Consider the following 18,567-nt stretch of genomic DNA (forward strand, 5'->3'; position numbering starts at 1 on the left):
TTCACCCTTTCTGAGCCAATATTGTGCACCACTCTCTCTTACCATTAGGTCTAGAGATTGTAAGCCTAACATCTGCAGCAGCGCCTCAGTCGGTGATGGTGTATATGCGCCCGTCAGGCGCAGGAGTTCAGTGCTCGCCGCAGAGCCTGTGCTGTCCTTACTTTCCTGTCTCTGTGAGCTGAAAAGCTCAAAAAAATGTGTGTGAAATCTTATGGGACTTAATTGCTAAGGTCATAAGTCCCTAAGCTTACACACTACTTAACCTAAATTATCCTATGGACAAACACACACACCCATGCCCGAGGGAGGACTCGAACCTCCGCCTGGATCTTCCGCACAGTCCATGACTGCAGCGCCCCAGACCGCTCGGCTAATCCCGCGCGGCTGAAAAGCTCAACTCATAGCCCACGATAGCGAGTATGACTGAATTTTGGTACGTTCTTATTGCACTTAGTGGGAGCTGAAAATTTCTTTGCTCATTTGTTGCTGTTGTGTTGCCGGCCTGTGCGGCCGAGCGGTTCTAGGCAATTTAGTCCGGAACCGCGTGACTGCTCCGGTCGCAGGTTCGAATCCTGCCTCGGGCATGGATGTGTGTGATGTCCTTAGGTTAGTTAGGTTTAAGTAGTTCTAAGTTCTCGGGGACTGATGACCTCAGATGTTAAGTCCCATAGTGCTCAGAGCCATTTGAACCTTTTTTTTTTTTTTTTTTTTTTTTTTTAAAGGAATTTAATGCCTCTGTAACAGACGTTTTCTACATGTGCATGAAAGTTTTGCTTTGCGATGATGTTAATTCCAAGCTCAATACTTCTTTTCTTTTTAACTGGTTGGTCATGTATTCTGATTGTGGAGTTTATAACTCTTGATACAGTTCCCTTTAGTAACATCTAAACTGTTTTCTGTGCTGCTGCTGCTAATTAGTTTTCTACGACTTTAAATTACCATTCTACTACTTTCCTCTAGTTTAGCCCTTGTATTGACAGATATTATCATTAACCCCACAGTGTGCTGGGCTCTAATGGCACTGCTCAGCGTCTCGATAACTGGCAACTGCTCACACTGTAACCGGTTGCAAGGGATCGAGCAAACCAGTAAATGTTTGCGACTGACCTCGGTTCCGAAAAATCGTGAAATTCGGCAGGTACTGAGAAAGCAATGCTGACGATAATAACAAGGCTGCCTCGGAAGATTCTTCTGAGAGATTATTTGGTGGGATTTGTAGCTGCTTTACATGCAGCTACCCTCACTCAAATGGCAGCTATCATAATACACACAGGGTTCTTCATAAGCACGTCCAGGGGTCCAGAAGACTGCTACGCGAAAACTTCGGAGACATACAGAAAATAGATACTGGGGATAGAGATCGCTCCAAGTTTTTAACTTACATTATAGTTCCCCATTATGGACACAGTTTGTGTGGAACAAACGTCAGTCCGATACTCTTGCCGTACACATACTAACATGTCATGATCGATAGCACCAACCGCTTTAAGTATCCCTCCTCGTAACTCTTCCAAATTAACTCGCAGTGGATACAGGAACATATGATCATGACGTAACCCAATAAGAAGAAATGAAATTGAGTTACGTGATGTGACTGTGGGAGGCCACTGACGCAAAGAGAATAACGCTGAGAAGCACTTTCAGTGCAACGCCGAGGCAGTTCGACGGCTAGGCTATCACAAACGTCTGGAAGAAAGGCTGGTGGAGCAACCTCCTGTCTTGTAATTTTAGCATAAGGCGTCTGAAGCGTGACCAGGTAGACGATACGAGCAGCAGTTTTCCATGCAAGGAAAGATGATCCATTTAACTTGAATGCGGAACGTGGTCCACAATTGCCTTTCAGCCACCAGTGTGTCCAGCAGACTTTTCCTGCGCACTTGCAGCCTCTGGACCAGTGAGATGACCGGCGCCGCCCTCTCCGTGGCCAGACGCGCGTGCAGCGGCAGCCGCCGCCTCCTGTCGCTGCCGCCCCCAGCCGCCCCCGCCGCCACTCCTTTCTCTGGCAGGTGGCTGGCCACTGTCGCCGCCCCCGCAGAGGCGCCACCCAGCTCTCCGTCTCAAGAGTGGCTCAGCGCGAGGCCCTTCGAGGAGATGCCAGGCCCCAAGAAGCTGCCCATCATCGGCAACCTCTGGAATTTCATCCCTAAGATCGGTAAGTGCCATCAGTGCTGTTGTCTAACAGTCATTATCGAATATGTTCTGTGTACAGGCATTGTGACGTTTCTGGAGAACGAAGGTGGGCTCTGTTTAGAGACCTTGCAAAGCGAAACTAGCTCTGTTCGCCAAAGCTGATGCCGTGTTCCTTGCCTTCCGGAAGGCTCCGATACAGTTCCGCGCCCCCATTTAGTGAACAAAATACTTGCTTATCGAGTAGCAGACTTCCTAGCAGGCAGAGCTCAACACGTTATTTTTCATGAAACGATATCAACAGCTGTAAAGCCTGTTGTACTGGCCTTCCTGTTGACGGTATACACGGTGTGTTTTCAAATTAGTTATACAAACGAAGACTTTAATTGTAAATAGAGTAAATAACGGACAGAAATGTTTGATATAGCAATGAACGCAGTATCTTCAAGTTTTATTTCCGTCTCACACTGTTAGTTCCCGACGATCCTGGTAGCTAGATAGAGTGTGAGTGGGAGTGTGTGTTTGTGTGTGTGTGTGTGTGCGTGTGTGTGTGTGTGTTTCGAGCTTACGCGCGCTGAACGGCGAGGTTATTATCTCTCTTATACATATAAAAAGAAATGAATGTGGATGAAATGAATAAAATTGTTGTCATACAGTGGTGAGGAAACCAGCAAAATGACACTCATTCGCTTCTTACACGCCTTAAAGACAACGTAGAGAGTTGAATGGTACCATATCTGGGATTAAAACGGCAGAAGAGCCAAAAGGAAGGTACAGGGAAAAGTGACTGGCTGACCATTTACAGAAAAACGTGGGTGAGCCAGGCAGCTTGTTCATACGTGAAGAACATCTCTCTAAAATTTTAGGATACAATATACTACTACATACGTTACAGCGTTTACTGTTTCCAGTAATTTGTCATCAATGGTGTAGTTGTTCCTTTCTTATGCATGTGCAATACTTTACATTTATTTACGTTCATGGTCAACTGCCAGAGCCTGCACCATACACCAGTCCTCTGTAGGTCCTTCTGCAAGTCGTAATTGCCTTCTGGCGTTGCTATCTTCATATAGACAACCACATCATCTCCGAATAGTCTTTGGAACTTCTGATAGATTCTACTACATCATCTATATACAATGTAAATGGTAACGGTCCTATCACATGTCCTTGGGGTACTCCCGAAATTACGTTTAGATCTACTCGTTTTGTTCTACTAAGAGCTACTTGTTGAGTTCTATTTGCAAGTAGGTCTTGAATCCAGTCGCAAATCTGGCCCGATAATCCGTGAGCTCGTATTATTTCACTAAACTGCGGTGCCTGACGGAGTCAAGTCAAGGAACACGGCGTCTGAGTGCCGATGTCTATAGCGCTGTGAACCTCGTAGAGGAACAGAGCGAGCTGAGTTTCGCCAAATCTCTGTTTGTGGAATCCATGGCGATTTCTATCAAGCATTCCCATAATTCTACAACACATTGACGTCAGCAATATAGGCCTCTAATTACTCAAAACTGTATTACTGCCTTTCTTAAAAACGGCAGTGACCTGGTCTGTTCCCAGTGGCTAGGAACCCTTCCTTGCTCCAGCGAACAACTGCAGACTGGTGCTATTTGCGGAGCAAGTTCTTTCACATAACCTCTGTAAAATATTAGAGACATGTCATCTGGTCGTGATGCCGTTCCACTATAAAGCTATTCTAGTTGTTTTCCTATTCCGTAATCGTTTGTAATTGCCATTTCGAGGTTCGTACGGTGGTTGAAAGGAGGACCATATTACGAAATTCCGCAGTGAAAGAATTTCGAAATACCGAATTGAGTATTTCGGCCTTCTCTTTGTTTATTTTCAGTTTCGGTGCCATTATGGTCATTGAGTGACTGGATAGATAATTCCGAGCCACTTACTGATTTTACGTGAGACCAAAAGCACTTAATTTTTTTTAGTCGGATCGGTTGACAAAATTTTACTTTCAAAGTCATTGAACGTTTCTCTCATTGCTCGCCATACGCTCATTTTCGGTTTGTCTAGCTTTTGTTTGTCAGCTAGGTCTTGACACCTGTTGAATCTGTAGTGAAGCTTTCTTTGTTTACGTAGCCGTTCTCTAATACGGCTAATAAACCACAGTGTGTATTTTCATGCCCTTGACACATTCCTCGGAAGGAATGCTGAACGGCCGGCCTGAGTGGCCGTGCGGTTCTTGGCATTACAGTCTGGAGCCGAGCGACCGCTACGGTCGCCGGTTCGAATCCTGCCTCGGGCATGGATGTGTGTGATGTCCTTAGATGAGTTATGTTTAATTAGTTCCAGGCGACTGATGACCTCAGACGTTAAGTCGCATAGTGCTCAGAGCCATTTGAACCATTTGAATACTGAACGACGCCTTTGCATTTTTTTTTATTTGTGCTGAACATCTTCGTCCTCAGCACTGAATATTCGATGTTCACCACTTGATTCTCTCCAATTTATATTCTGTATGCTGCATTACAGAGATGGCCAACTTCCAGACTCCATCTTTTGGGATGAGGCTCTGCATCGTGATTTCTCCGTTCTTCAGTGCGACTAGTCCACCAGGTATGACGTTTCCGAGACGCTCCTTCCCAGACGCCGTGCCACAGTAATTTTCCCTTTGTCAAAGTCGCTTACATAAGTGGAGTCCCACAGTTGCGGCTCTTATCGTACCCTCAATGATTTGATATTCATCGTGTTCCGTAATTATACATGGTTCACTCCAATAATATTACTACCGCCTATGTTCTACATCAACGAAAAATAACCACTCACAGATGGCAGGTAGCAGCACTAGCAGTGGAGGGTATATAAAGCATGTCAGGAAGACGCCAAAAACCAGCGGAGCCGCTATAATGTGAAAACGGAGCGATTTATCTGACGTCAAAATGGGATCGATTACTAGTTTTCGGGTCAAAGGTGAGAGCATTGCCGAAAGAGATAAGTTCGTAAACTGTTCGCGTGCCGCCGTAGTTATAGTACAGCGTACATGGCAAATTGGCGGGAGGCAAATGTGATTAACCACGGGCTATAGATGACAGGTGTGAACGACAGCCGCAGAGATGAGTACAGGAGAGGATCGCTCAGCGAAAGTTGCTGCGTATGGGCCTCCGCAGCAGGTGCCTGGTTGCTGCACCAGTGCAGACTGGTGTTCAGAGGTGACGAAAGCTGTGATTTGCAGGTCACTACTGCAACTGGGTTTCCAATCAGTGGTGACAGGTAGCCTTTTCAGATGTCAGATAGCCGTCGGCGTGTACGACGCGAAATGTCTGAAAACAAACACCCTGCAAAAACGTCAGATGCGTGCATGCTGTAGGAGGGAACGTTTTGGTCTGGGGAATGTTTTAGTGGCATTCCCTTGATGATCTCGTCATTCTGGAAGGCACAAGGGATCAATACAAGTATGCATCTGTCTCAGGGAACACGTCTGATTAGAAACCCGCACCTATTTACCCACGGCTGTTTTGCCATACACGCCACATCACGTCACATACTCATTACACACTAAGTGGGCCCCTTCTGCCTGTGATTTGCGACATGCAAAACTGGTACATATACTGTTTCAGCAATTTGACGGCCCTGTGGCCTCTATTCTGCTTCGAAACTGTTGGTATGCGTAACTCATTCCAATCCGGCCCGCACCTGGCTGTAACTTGTGCTCAGAATATTGCACAAAACTAAATTTCCCTGTCCTAAACGGTGGTGCGGCTACAGATCAGACTGTTCGTGCCATAGATCTTCAACGGAGAAACTTAGGGCAGCTAGCCATGGCACTGGACTCGGCATGGATATCGCCACATTCTAGAACCTCACTGACTGCACGTTTCCCAGCGGTGTTCCCTGCAAAATGTGGTTATTCTGGCTTTTGACAGATGATCACATTAATGTGAGTGGAGAGTATATTATGTATTTATCGTGACATGTGCCCACAACACCACCAAGCGGCATTGACTTTTCCGCTAGTACTTGGTCATAACGTTCTGGTTCACTGGAATACCGGTTTACACAAACAGTTAAGAAAAAATCCTTTTTCCAATAAACTGATTTTTACACTATCACATAAAGACACAATATAGTTTCCTGTAGTTTTTAGTTCCTTTTCTAGGGCTATGCACCCTAGTGCAAAGGTCTTTAACAAGTCTCCCGAAGGAATCGCTACCGACTAATAAAGAATTTCAAAATTCACCCTGTTACGCACTTCTTTTGGAAGTTATCTCATTCCATCCGTTACGCAGAGCAGGCGCCTGTTGTTGCACTTGTAGAACTGAAACGGAACTATACTCCACGACGATTGAGGCCATTATTGACAGCATTCGGAGTTAGGGAGTACTACCTTATTAGAAACACTGTTCATTTCCTTACTTCTTCGCAGACAAATAAGGGGCAAACTTAAACTTGTCCACAAAAAGTGTGTTCAGCAGCTAGAACTGCAGCAGTTACGGCCGAATGGTACAGAGTACGATGAATCATATTTCCCTATAACAGTAACAAAAAACATTGCTTTTAGCCAGGCCTAATAATTTTACTATATCCTGTTGCAAGCCAGTACCGGTATAATTTAATTCAGTATCATTTGAAATAACCAGAATATTTTTTACGCAGAACACAGGCTTATATTAGCAATAACAACATTGCGTACATTCTGAAACTTCCACAGCGAAGAGGTTTCACTATCTACAGATAAATGTTCAAACAAGACAAAACAATGTACTATTGTATGTGGTTACGTCTACTAGTCTGCTGGTAGGCGTTACCATGTGCAACAGTATACTATACTCTGACTCGTAGAATGATAGCATTTCGTTGGCTATTCAGTCTTTTAAAGAAAAGCAGCGCCTGGTGCTTGTAAGAACTTCATTAAATCCACGCCCGATGTCAGGCTTTACATCACGCCATTTTCAAGTGGATTTCAAACCGCTACTCAAATCAAATGGCTCTTAACACTATGGGACTCTACATCTGACGTCATCAGTCCCCTAGAACTTAGGACTACTGAAACTTAACTAACCTAAGGACATCACACACATCCATGCCCGAGGCAGGATACGAACCTGCGACCGTAGCAGTCGCGCGGTTCCGGAGACTGAAGCGCCTAGAACCACTCGGCCACAGCGGCCGGCTGGAACCGCAACTGATAATACATAATACTCGTATAAGGGATATACACAGAGAGAGAAAAAATCTCAACACCTAGAAGAAGTTGTGCGACATAAATAAAAGCTGTTAAGCGTGTTTCCACTTCTGAAAGGTGATGCGTCTTCAAATTTCAAGCCAGTCGCATACTCTGCTAGCGCCACTCTGGGGATGTTTCCGTGATTTCCCTAAATCGCTCCAGGCAAATGCCGGGATGGTTCCTTTGAAAGGGCACGGCCGACTTCCATCCCCGCCCTTTCCTAATCTGATGAGACCGATGACCTCGCTGTCTGCTCTCCTTCCCCACACAACCCAACCAACCACTATGAGGAAGCAAATCAAGTTTGCCAGAGCTCCTGAAGAGAGACGTTGACTGTGGATTTGTTCTCACGGGTCTTCCATCCTTATTCCATCTTGCTTCCTTTACGTCTTTCTCTGTAGCTTCCACGTATTTTTCTGAGAACGGAAACATGTTCCAGGTAGACTGCATTCTTTTTATTATCTATGCGATTGGCCAATTTCAACCTTTCACTAGTGGTAAGATAGATACTGCCTGCAGGAAAATTAAAGAGACCTTTCGAGAAAAGAGAACAAACTGCATGAATATCAAGAGCTCAGATGGGAAACCGGTTAGAAGCAAAGAAGAGAAAGCAGAAAGATAGAAGGAGTATATAGAGGGTCTATACAAGGGCGATGTACTTGAAGGCAATATTATGGAAATGGAAGAGGACGTAGATGAATATGAAATGGGAGATATGATACTGCGTGAAGAATTTGACAGAGCACAAAAAGACCTAAGTCAAAAAAAGGCACCGGGAGTAGACAACATTCCACTAGAACTACTGATAGCCTTGTGAGAGCCAGCCATGACAAAACTCTACCATCAGGTGAGCAAGATGTATGAGAGAGGTACCCTCAGACTGCAAGAACAATACAATAATTCTAATTCCAAAGAAAGCAGGTGTCGACAAGTGCGTGCTTTAAATACATCCTGTGACGGCTGTGAGCGTTAGTTACCTTTGAGGCTGGACGTGGTGAGTTGACGTTAGTCAAAAATACATTCTAGGCCACTAAGGCCCCCTTATCAACATCTCACTGAGTTTGAAGAAACGGCCGGTGTGGCCGAGGGGCTCTAGGCGCTTCAGTCTGGAACCGCGCGACCGCTACGGTGGCAGGTTCGAATCCTGCCTCGGGCATGGATGTGAGTGATGTCCTTAGGTTACTTAGGGTTACGTAGTTCTGAGTTCTAGGAGACTGATGACCTCAGATCTTAAGTCCCATAGTGCTCAGAGCTATTTGAACCATTTAAGTTTGAAGAGATCGTTCAATAGGGCTTCGAGAAGCTAGATGTTCCTTCCGTGATACTGCAGAAAGATTTTTCAGGACTGTGGCCTCTGTACATGACTGCTGTCAGTGGTGGTCACGGGAATGTGAATTGTTACAAATCTGTTGCTTCAAGGAGAGGTTCGAGCCAGATGCCCTGTAGCGTGCATTCCACTGATCCAGCACCACCGCCATTTGTGACTTCAGTGGTGTCGAGTGAGAGCAGGGTAGACGTCTGTCGTGTTTACTGATGAAGCATTCTAGACATACTGCACCTGCACCTGGCGTGGTCTGGGGCGCAGTTTCATGTGACAGCGGGAGGACTCTAGGGTTTATCCCACTCACACTGACTGTACGCCAATCTAGTGATTCGGCCTGTTGTGCTGCCATTCATGAACAACATTGCAATGCGTGTTTTCCATCACAATAACGCTCGCCCACATGCCTTTTTTCTAAACCGACATGCTCGACAGAGTGTCGACAAGTTGCCTTGTGGACAATTTGCCTTGTTACCAATCGAGAACGTAGGGGACACCATCGAAAGGCAAGTTCAGCGTCATCCACAGCCAACATTAACGGTCCCTCTATTGACCGACCAAATGCAACAAGCATGGAACTCCATCCAGAAAACTGCCATCTCCCACCTGTGCAACACAGTGCATGCACGTCTGCATGCTTACATGGAACATTCTGGCTGTTACACCTATTATTAATGTACAAGCATTTCACATTTGCATTTGCTTATATCGCGCTTACACTAACCTGTGATCTGCAGTGTTAACCACTTAAATACGTTACGTATACAAATATATTTCCCAAAATTCCATTACCCTATATTAAATATTTTATGGTGTTGCATTTTTTTCCGTCAGTATATTTTACGTAATCGGAAGAAAGGAAGAAAGATTAGTGCTTAACGTTCTGTCAACATCGAACTCGTTAAAGAAGGTAGGTAACAGGTGAGAAACGATACTGTACAGACTAAGAGCAGAAGGAATATATGACTTACATAGCGCTGTGCGGAAACAACATTAATTGCTAAAAAAGTTAAATCAGGTGGATTTTAGTTGTTATGCATCCAGTGACATCGTCAGAAAAATATTATAAAAAGATTATAAAAATTGTACCATTCGATACATTAAAAGTATTGGCATGTTTTAGCTTTACCAGGAGTTGTATTAGGACATGTTCTAATTTTCAAACAGATTGTTCCGTAAACAAAAGGCTGAACGTGATTTAGTGTAATAAAACTGTAGAAAGGAAATGTGCGCATCTTTTTGGCCCGAAATTCACTTCTGGGGTGTTAGACCGCCTGGCGCAAGTCCGCTTATATGGCATCAGTTCGACGACTTGCGGATCCATGATGACGAAATGATGTTCAGGACAATACACAAACCCAATCACGAGCGGAGAAAGTCCCTGATCCAGTCAGGAATCGAACCTGGGACCCCGTTATGTAGAATTAACGACGCTAGCCACATTTCCACATCTGCTGACAATAATGGTGTAAAACAGGTTGCAGTGGAGAGGTTGTAGAAATTGAGTATAAAATTACGTCATCTATGGTGCAAACGTTAAGACCCGTGGACCTGCAGAGGTGGTTAACATAGCTTGGACGCATCATGGATTGCTTACGAAAGCATGTGCACAAATCTCTACTGCTATTTTACCAGACCAGTGTATTATTGCTGTTGGCCTCCTGTGGGCTTTATACAAAACATGCGCTGCGTTACAATGAACAGGTACAGTGAGTAAGAAAAACGCATCGCGCTGTAAATGGTTTCAAGACATCTACAGTCAAGTGTTTAGGCCTGTCTTCGTGGAATATGAGGATGGAAATTTATGATCAGCCGACCGACGTGCCCGTAGTCATAGGAGCGATGATACTTTGGTCGGCTAAAGCTCATGGATACAGTTACACGTCTGCGGAATAACTCTGAAGGAAGTTGTTGATGAAGTGGCGCAGACGTCCAGAAACTGGTGTTTTTTAGAGTGTATTTCTCGCTCAGCGGCTTTTCCGTGTATCCAGAACCCAGTATGATGCCCCCGACCGGAAATGTTGGTCAAAGACAAGGATATCGTCAGGAGTGCCCCAGGAAAGTGTGATAGGACTGCTGTTATTTTCTATATAGATAAATGATCTGGTGGGCATGGTAGGCAGCAACCTGCGGCTGTTTGTTGATGATACTGCGCTGCACAAGAATGTATCGAAGTTGAGTGACTATAGGAATTGACGAGAAGACTTAGACGAAATTTATAGTTGGTATGATGAATGGCAGCTTGTCTAAATATAGAAAATGTAATTAGTGCACATGAGTAGGAAAAGCAAAATCGTAATGATCGGATACGGCTTAGTGGCGTCCTGCTTAACACAGTCGCTTCGTTTAAATATCTGGGCGTAAATCTGCAAAGCGATATGGAATCGAACGAGCATGTGAGAACTGTGTTAGGGAAGGCGAAATGGTTGACTCGGATTTACTGGGAGAACTTTGGGAAAGTGTGGTTCATTGGTAAAGGAGAGTGCATATAAGACGCTAGTGCAGCCTATTCTTGAGTACTGCTCGAGTGTTTGGGAACCGTACTAGGTCGGATTAAAGAAAGACATCGAAGCAATTCAAAAGCGGACTGCTAGAGTTATCACCGGTAAATTCGAACAACACCAGTTGGGAATCCCCGTAGGACAACGTTCACTATTGAGAAAAGTTAGAGAAGTGGCATTTGAAGCATACTGCAGAACAATTCTACTGCCGCTAACATACAGTTCGCGTAATGACCACGAAAATGAGATACGAGAAATTTGGCCTCATACGGAGCCATACAGACAGTCGTTTTTCCGTCATGTTATTTGCCAGCGGAAAAGAACAGGAGAAAAAAATGGTTCAAATGGCTCTAAACACTATGGGACTTAACATCTGAGGTCATCAGTCCCCTAGACATAGAACTACTTAAACCTAACTAACTTAAGGACATCACACACAACCATGCCCGAGGCGGGATACGAACCTGCGACCCGTAGCAGCAGCGCGGTTCCGGACTGAAGCACCTAGAGCCGCTCGGCCACATCGGCCGGCAAAACAACAGAAGAGGGAGTGACTAGTAATCTAGTAATGGTAAAGTGTACCCTCCCTCACACACCGTACGGTGGCTTGCGGAGTATGTATCTTATGTAGGCGTAGATGTAGGTACATTTTTTCTGGTTGCCGTAAATTGTCATGTACATCCATTAAGTATCCCTTCTGCACTGTATGAAGATTTGTGAGGCTGTATTCGACACTGTGCACTACGAGACTATCTTAACCGAGGTGGGCTGCGAAGGTGAATTTACTTCCTATGTTCCCTTATTTTTAATTGTGTGTGTTAGTTGAATCGCGTTTTAAAGTTCTTTCGAATTTTTTCGATGTAGCTAGCCTTCAAACAAAAGCAGTAAATTTTATATTCGCCACCGTTTTGTTATAAGTCTTGCGCTGTGTTAATGTCGTGCAGTAAAAGACGCGTGCCGGGATGGCCGAGCGGTTCTAGGCCCTACAGTCTGGAACCACGCGAACGCTACGGTCGCAGGTTCGAATCCTGCCTCGGGCATGGATGTGTGTGATGTCCTTAGGTTAGTTAGTTTGGAGTAGTTCTAAGTTCTAGGGGACTAATGACCTCAGAAGTTGAGTCCCATTGTGCTTAGAGCCATTTGAACCATTTTTGAATATAAGACGTAACACAGGGGGATGAAATTTATATGTGACGTGTATCTTACAGCTAACAAGGCATCCAATATATTTTAGATTAGACGCATTACGATAAGCATGTTATAAGTTACGTCTAACATCAAATACAAAATAAGAGCTACAGGAAGGTAGAATTCAGTTATGAGCGCTAGCAGCTGTTGACAGGAAAGAAAGACGAACGTGGCAACACATAATTACTGAAAGTAAGGGAAAAGAAATTGTGACTCAGAGAGTAAGGGAAATACAAAGGAGCATAACTGAGAGAAAATGTGAGCATTGCATTTACAGAACGAAATTTTCACTCGGCAGGAGAGTGTGCGCTGTTATGAAACTTCGTGGCAGATTAAAACTGGACCGAGACTCGAGCTCGGTCCGGCACACAGTTTTAACCTGCCAGGGAGATTCATATTGCGTTTACAGTTTGTCAGATGGAAAATTGGTCATAAACGTTAATTTTTGGGGGAAAGTCTTGAGGGTGATAGAAAGAAGTAATTCTTGCGTGTCGTGACAGGATTTCCTGCCCAACTAAGATACTTTGCCCTGAAGATGGACGTTGCAACATGTCTGAGATGACGGTTTATTTTATTATTTTAGCATTTTACGTATTTTAACTGACTAAGATGAGTAGACCGAGAAGGATTTTAGTGACATATTTTATAAATAATTAATAAATTTTATTTTACTGGCGTTTGGAGTAACTACAGTGCAGGTAGTATCATATCACGTTAGAGTATAGATAATTCAGAATGAAAGAGGTAAAGAACTGTATGAAAACCACAAACGAATTATGTAGTGATACTTGTCGCTTATCTTCTGGCGTTCTACGGATCGGAGCGTGGATTGTCGGATCCCTTAATCGGGCACGTAGGTTAGAAAATTCAAAAAGGGAAATGGATAGGTTAAAGTTAGATGTAGTGGCAATTAGTGAAGTTCGGTGACAGGAGGAAAAATACTTCTGGTTAGTGGTTATAAACACAAAATTAAATAGGGGTAATGCTGGAGTAGGTTTTATAATGAATAAAAAAAAAAACAGGAGCGCGGATAAGCAACTACGAAGAGCATACTGAACACATTATTGTAGCCAAGATAGACACGAAGCCCACCACAGTAGTACAAGTTTATATGCCAACTAACTCCACGGATGATGAAGATGCAATAAAAGAAATTATTCAGATAGTTAAGGGAGACGACAATTTAATAGTCATGGGGGACTGGAATTCTGTAGTATGAAAAGGAAGGAAAAGTAGTAGGTGAATATGGACTGGGGGTAAGGAATGAAAGAGGAAGCCGCCTGGTAGAATTTTGTGCAGAGCATAACCTAATCATAGCTAACACTTAGTTTAATAATCGTGAAAGAAGGGTGTTACTTGGAAGAGGCCTGGAGACACTGGAAGGTTTTAGATAGATTATACAATGGAAAGGCAGATATTTAGGAACCAGGTTTTAAATTGTAAGACATTTCCAGGAGCGGATGTGGACTCTGACCATAATGTATTATTTATAAACTGTAGATTAAAACTGAAGAAACTGCAAAAATGCAGGAATTTAAGGAGATGAGATCTGGATAAACTGAAAGAACCAGAGGTTCTAGACAGTTTCAAAGAGAGCATTTCGAAACGATTGGCACGTAGAAGGGGAAGAGATACAGTGGAAGAAGAATAAGTAGCTTTGAGAGATGAACCAGTGAAGGCAGCAGACGATCAAGTAGGTAAAAAGACGAGGGTTAGTAGAAATCCTTGGGTAAGAGAAGAGATACTGAATTTAATTGATGAAAGCAGAAAATATAAAAATGCATTAATGAAGCAGCCGAAAAGGGATACAAACATCTAAAAAATGAAATCGATGGGAAGTGTAAAATGGCTAAGCAAGGATGGCTAAAGGATAAATGTAAGGGCATAGAGGCATATATCACTAGGGGTAAGATAGATGCTGCCTACAGGAAAATTAAAGAGACCTTTCGAGGAAAGGGAACCAACTGTATGAATATGGACAGATGGAAACCAGTCCTAAGGAAAGAAGGGAAAGGTCTTACTTTTTTATAAATCTTTTAACGCGTACACCAGACAGGTGTTGAACAGTTAGATCAATGTTGTAGTTCGGTTGGCACTAAATTTGCTCTCGCCGAGCTGTAACGAAGCCACCGTAGAAAGAGATGCAACATCGAAACTAACGTACTCTTTCGGACTTCTCAACTCGAGTGACTTTAATATGGAAATAATATGTGTAATTATACATATGATGTTTACAAATGTCTACAATGGGCTTCAGCAGTAACCGAAGTTGTAGAGCCAAGTGGTAATTGTTTGCTCAGTATTTTTGGCAGTAGTTCGCAGACAGCCGCATTCTTTGTGCGCCTTTGGAAATCCTTAAAGCCTACCCGCAGCTAAACTGTGTAAACTCTCATACTCTCAAATACCTCCTTTGGTGGGCATCTGGATGTCCGATGTGTGATAGTTATCGATAGTGCTTTGTTAGTGGAGGCCTTACCAACGCTCCGATAAGATGAAATTTTTAAATGCCACATTTGTTTAGGAGGTATATGACCCACACATGGTATACTATCATAGATGAAGCTGTTATGACCATAGATTCTATTAATGAAAATAGTGATAAGTCGGAGCCGTATGGAAGTCTTAAGAGATAAATTAAGATGCCATCAAACTTTGAAATCAGGACTGATTTGAATTATTTCGAAGGGTAAAGCCATCCCTGTAAGCAGGAGTATGGTGTCAGAAATTGATGTTACTACTGGATATCATTGTTGACAAGTTGTACGCGCCATGAATTTCACATTTACTACTTTCCCCCTGAAAATATGTTGTGTATGAGAAGGTGGTGGAAATTATGTTAACTGTACTCACTTCACGTAACTCTGAATCCATATTTTAACTACAAGTAGAAAATGTGGTTGCTCTGAACACACTGTATACCATAATTTTACTAGAACACTTCTTGACTAGCCTTACTGATTTGTTCACAGGAGAGATGTCGAATCAAGACTTGAAAGAATTAAACGACTTCCTGTGGAAGCGTTACGGGGATTTGGTGAAACTAGACGGCATTCCTGGGCGGCCGATATCTGTAATCCTGTTTAACGCAAACGACATTGAGAAAGTAAGTGCTACAGACAGAAACCTGCAAAATGCTCAGTGCCACATTTTTGCTCACGTGGCTTGAGCGACATATTTCCGATAATTCTTAATTCTTGTTTCTTTGCTCACTGTTCTTACCAAGAATGGTGCGATAGTTAGTTATTTGTATGTTCGATCGATATTGATATAACTGCGATTTCTCGCTATGGTTTCGAACAAGCCTCTTGGCTTGTAAGTTTAATATAATTTCACAGTAAAACTATGTAGTAATTATGATGGCCATTTACGTAAATATTTTTCCACCAATATTAAGGCACCACGACTATTTTATTTACGGTATTCCATAATTAACTCTAAGTGTAAACTCTGTCTGTCTGTCTGTCTGTCTCTCTCTCTCTCTCTCTCTCTCTCTCTCTCTCTCTCTCTCTCACACACACACACACACACACACACACACACACACACATGCATACAAACACACACACACACACACGTTTGGAAATTCTTCTACAGGGAATTGTCAAGCAGGTATGATTTCAGTTTCTGTGCCATACTAGGGCTGGGTGATGGATGGTGTAACACTCGAGTGCAAGTCATCAAGTAATATTTTCATCGAATCTTGTGAAGTTCCAGTTACACTAGCTGATAAAATACCCAGAGAACATTTGTTTTCTCTTTCTTTAAAATTTCTGATGTAGTCACTGACCAGAGTGTAATATGCAGAGTGTTTATTTTAACTCGAGACAACTGAATATCTCGAAAACGACGCATCGTTCGAAAAAAATACTTTAGGCGAAAAGCTAATATTAATAAAGGGGACATCTGTGGGCGAAACAACTGGCCTCTCCTAACCACTCTTCCTGCATGGGCGGGGCCTACGTTGTATTTTCAAATGTTTTTTTCGTTTCGCCAAAAAATACATGCGGTTTACTTGACACATTGTTACCATCCGTGATAGATGGCGACAAATATCAAGCCTGCCTGTTTCTGCAATTACGAACCGACGCATTTGATTCTACATTCCTTTTACGATGTGAAAGTAAACCTTTGTTTTCTAATGATTGATATTTGTGTTCGAAGTTTTCTTTAGTGTTGCAAATTTGATTATACAGTACAATATTGTGATTCGCCGCAATGTCTGGTTAGAAACTACGTGTAGCGTGATTCGAAAATAACGACATGGCTTTAATAGTTTTCTGTTCCCATCGGGGCTCCTGATGTCCCGTTGCCTCTCACAATTTGGGCACTTGATTACGGTGAGTTCCCTCGCCTTTCACCTCAATTGTAATTCACAATGCTTTCAAGCTGTGTACATGCATTGAGCGTACGCATTAAGAAACGTGTTGAAATGGAAGGTTGTCAGTCTGAGCATTAATTGGGAGTTACAATTATGGCGAGAACCAAGGGGACTCAATGAAATCAAACATCCCAAAGGTGAGAGGCAACTACGTCAAGCAACTCGATGGAAACAGAAAACTAGTGACACACGAAACTGTGCGTCCCATGCACGTCGTTGTTCCTGGATCATGCTAAACGTAGTTTCTAACCATACATTGCAACAGCAAATAATTTTGTCAGGTACCATCAAATTTGCAAAACTAAAATAAATTTCTAATATGAATATCAACCGTTAGAACACAAAGGTTAACATTTAAATCTAAAATTAAATACAGAGTCAAATGCATTGCTTCTTTATTGCGAAAACGGGCACATTTGATATTTATCGCCATCTACCACGAATGGGAAACAATGGTAAGAGTAAACCGTATGTATTTTTTGGCGTAGAATCTGAATATGCATTTAAAATAGGGGGTTTCGATTCGAAAATACAAAAGTGACTCCGGCCACGTAGGGGGAGGGTTGGTTGGGCTGTGAACCGTTATAGCATAGACAGATTTACCTCTACATCTACATCCATACTCCGCAAGCCACCTGACGGTGTGTGGCGGAGTGTACTTTAAGTACCTCTATCGGTTCTCTTTTCTATTCCAGTCTCGTATTGTTCGTGGAAAGAAAATTGTCTGTATGCCTCTGTGTGGGCTCTAATCTCTCTGATTTTATCCTCACGGTCTCTTCGCGAGATATACGTAGGAGGGAGCAATACATTGCTTGACTCCTCGGTGAAGGTATGTTCTCGAAAAAGCCTGTACCGAGCTAGTGAGCATCTCTCCTGCACAGTCTTCCACTGAAGTTTATCTATCATCTCCGTAACGCTTTCGCGATTACTAAATGATCCTGAAACGAAGCGCGCTGCTCTCCGTTGGATCTTCTCTATCTCTTCTATCAACCCTATCTGGTACGGATCCCACACTGGTGAGCAATATTCAAGCAGTAGGCGAACAAGTGTACTGTAACCTACTTCCTTTGTTTTAGGATTGCATTTCCTTAAGATTCTTCCAATGAATCTCAGTCTGGCATCTGCTATACCGACGATCAACTTTATATGATCGTTCCATTTTAAATCACTCTTAATGCCTACTCCCAGATAATTTATGGAATTAACTGCTTCCAGTTTCTGAACTGCTATATTGTAGCTAAATGATAAAGGATCTTTCTTTCTATGTATTCGCAGAACATTACACTGGTCTACATTGAGATTCAATTGCCATTCCCTGCACCATGCGTCAATTCGCTGCAGATCCTCCTGCATTTCAGTACAATTTTCAATTGTTATAACCTCTCGATATACTACAGCATCATCCGCAAAAAGCCTAAGCCGGCCGCGGTCGTCTAGCGGTTCTAGGCGCTCAGTCCGGATCCGCGCGACTGCTACGGTCGCAGGTTCGAATCCTGCCTCGGGCATGGATGTGTGTGATGTCCTTAGGTTAGTTAGGTTTAAGTAGTTCTAAGTTCTAGGGGACTGATGACCATAGATGTAAATCCCATAGTGCTCAGAGCCAAAAAGCCTCGGTGAACTTCCGATGTTATTCACAAGGTCATTTATGTATATTGTGAATAGCAACGGTCCTACGACACTCCCCTGCGGCACACCTGAAATCACTCTTACTTCGGAAGACTTCTCTCCATTGAGAATGACATGCTGCGTTCTGTTATCTAGGAACTCTTCAATCCAATCACACAATTGGTCTGATAGTCCATATGCTCTTACTTTGTTCATTAAACGACTGTGGGGAACTGTAGTCGAACGCCTTGCGGAAGTCAAGAAAGACGGC

The 18,567-nt window shown here is 43.2% G+C and overlaps 1 protein-coding gene across 2 annotated transcripts in view; it reads left to right on the top strand.

Annotated features, from left to right (window-relative positions):
- The window catches only part of LOC124794766 (probable cytochrome P450 301a1, mitochondrial), a 183,731-nt gene that overhangs the window by 73,870 nt on the left and 91,294 nt on the right, over nucleotides 1–18,567 (top strand). The window contains exons 2-3 of one of the 2 annotated variants that reach the window (XM_047258388.1): nucleotides 1,884–2,152; nucleotides 15,283–15,416. In XM_047258388.1, the coding sequence (XP_047114344.1) occupies nucleotides 1,900–2,152; nucleotides 15,283–15,416 (387 nt within the window). In that variant the 5' untranslated portion in view covers nucleotides 1,884–1,899. Of the gene's footprint in view, nucleotides 1–1,843; nucleotides 2,153–15,282; nucleotides 15,417–18,567 lie in introns of both variants that reach the window. The other variant, XM_047258389.1, reaches the window with a different exon arrangement.

Source organism: Schistocerca piceifrons, chromosome 4 (assembly GCF_021461385.2).
Source record: "Schistocerca piceifrons isolate TAMUIC-IGC-003096 chromosome 4, iqSchPice1.1, whole genome shotgun sequence".
In the NCBI taxonomy this organism is placed as follows: Eukaryota; Metazoa; Arthropoda; class Insecta; order Orthoptera; family Acrididae; genus Schistocerca; species Schistocerca piceifrons.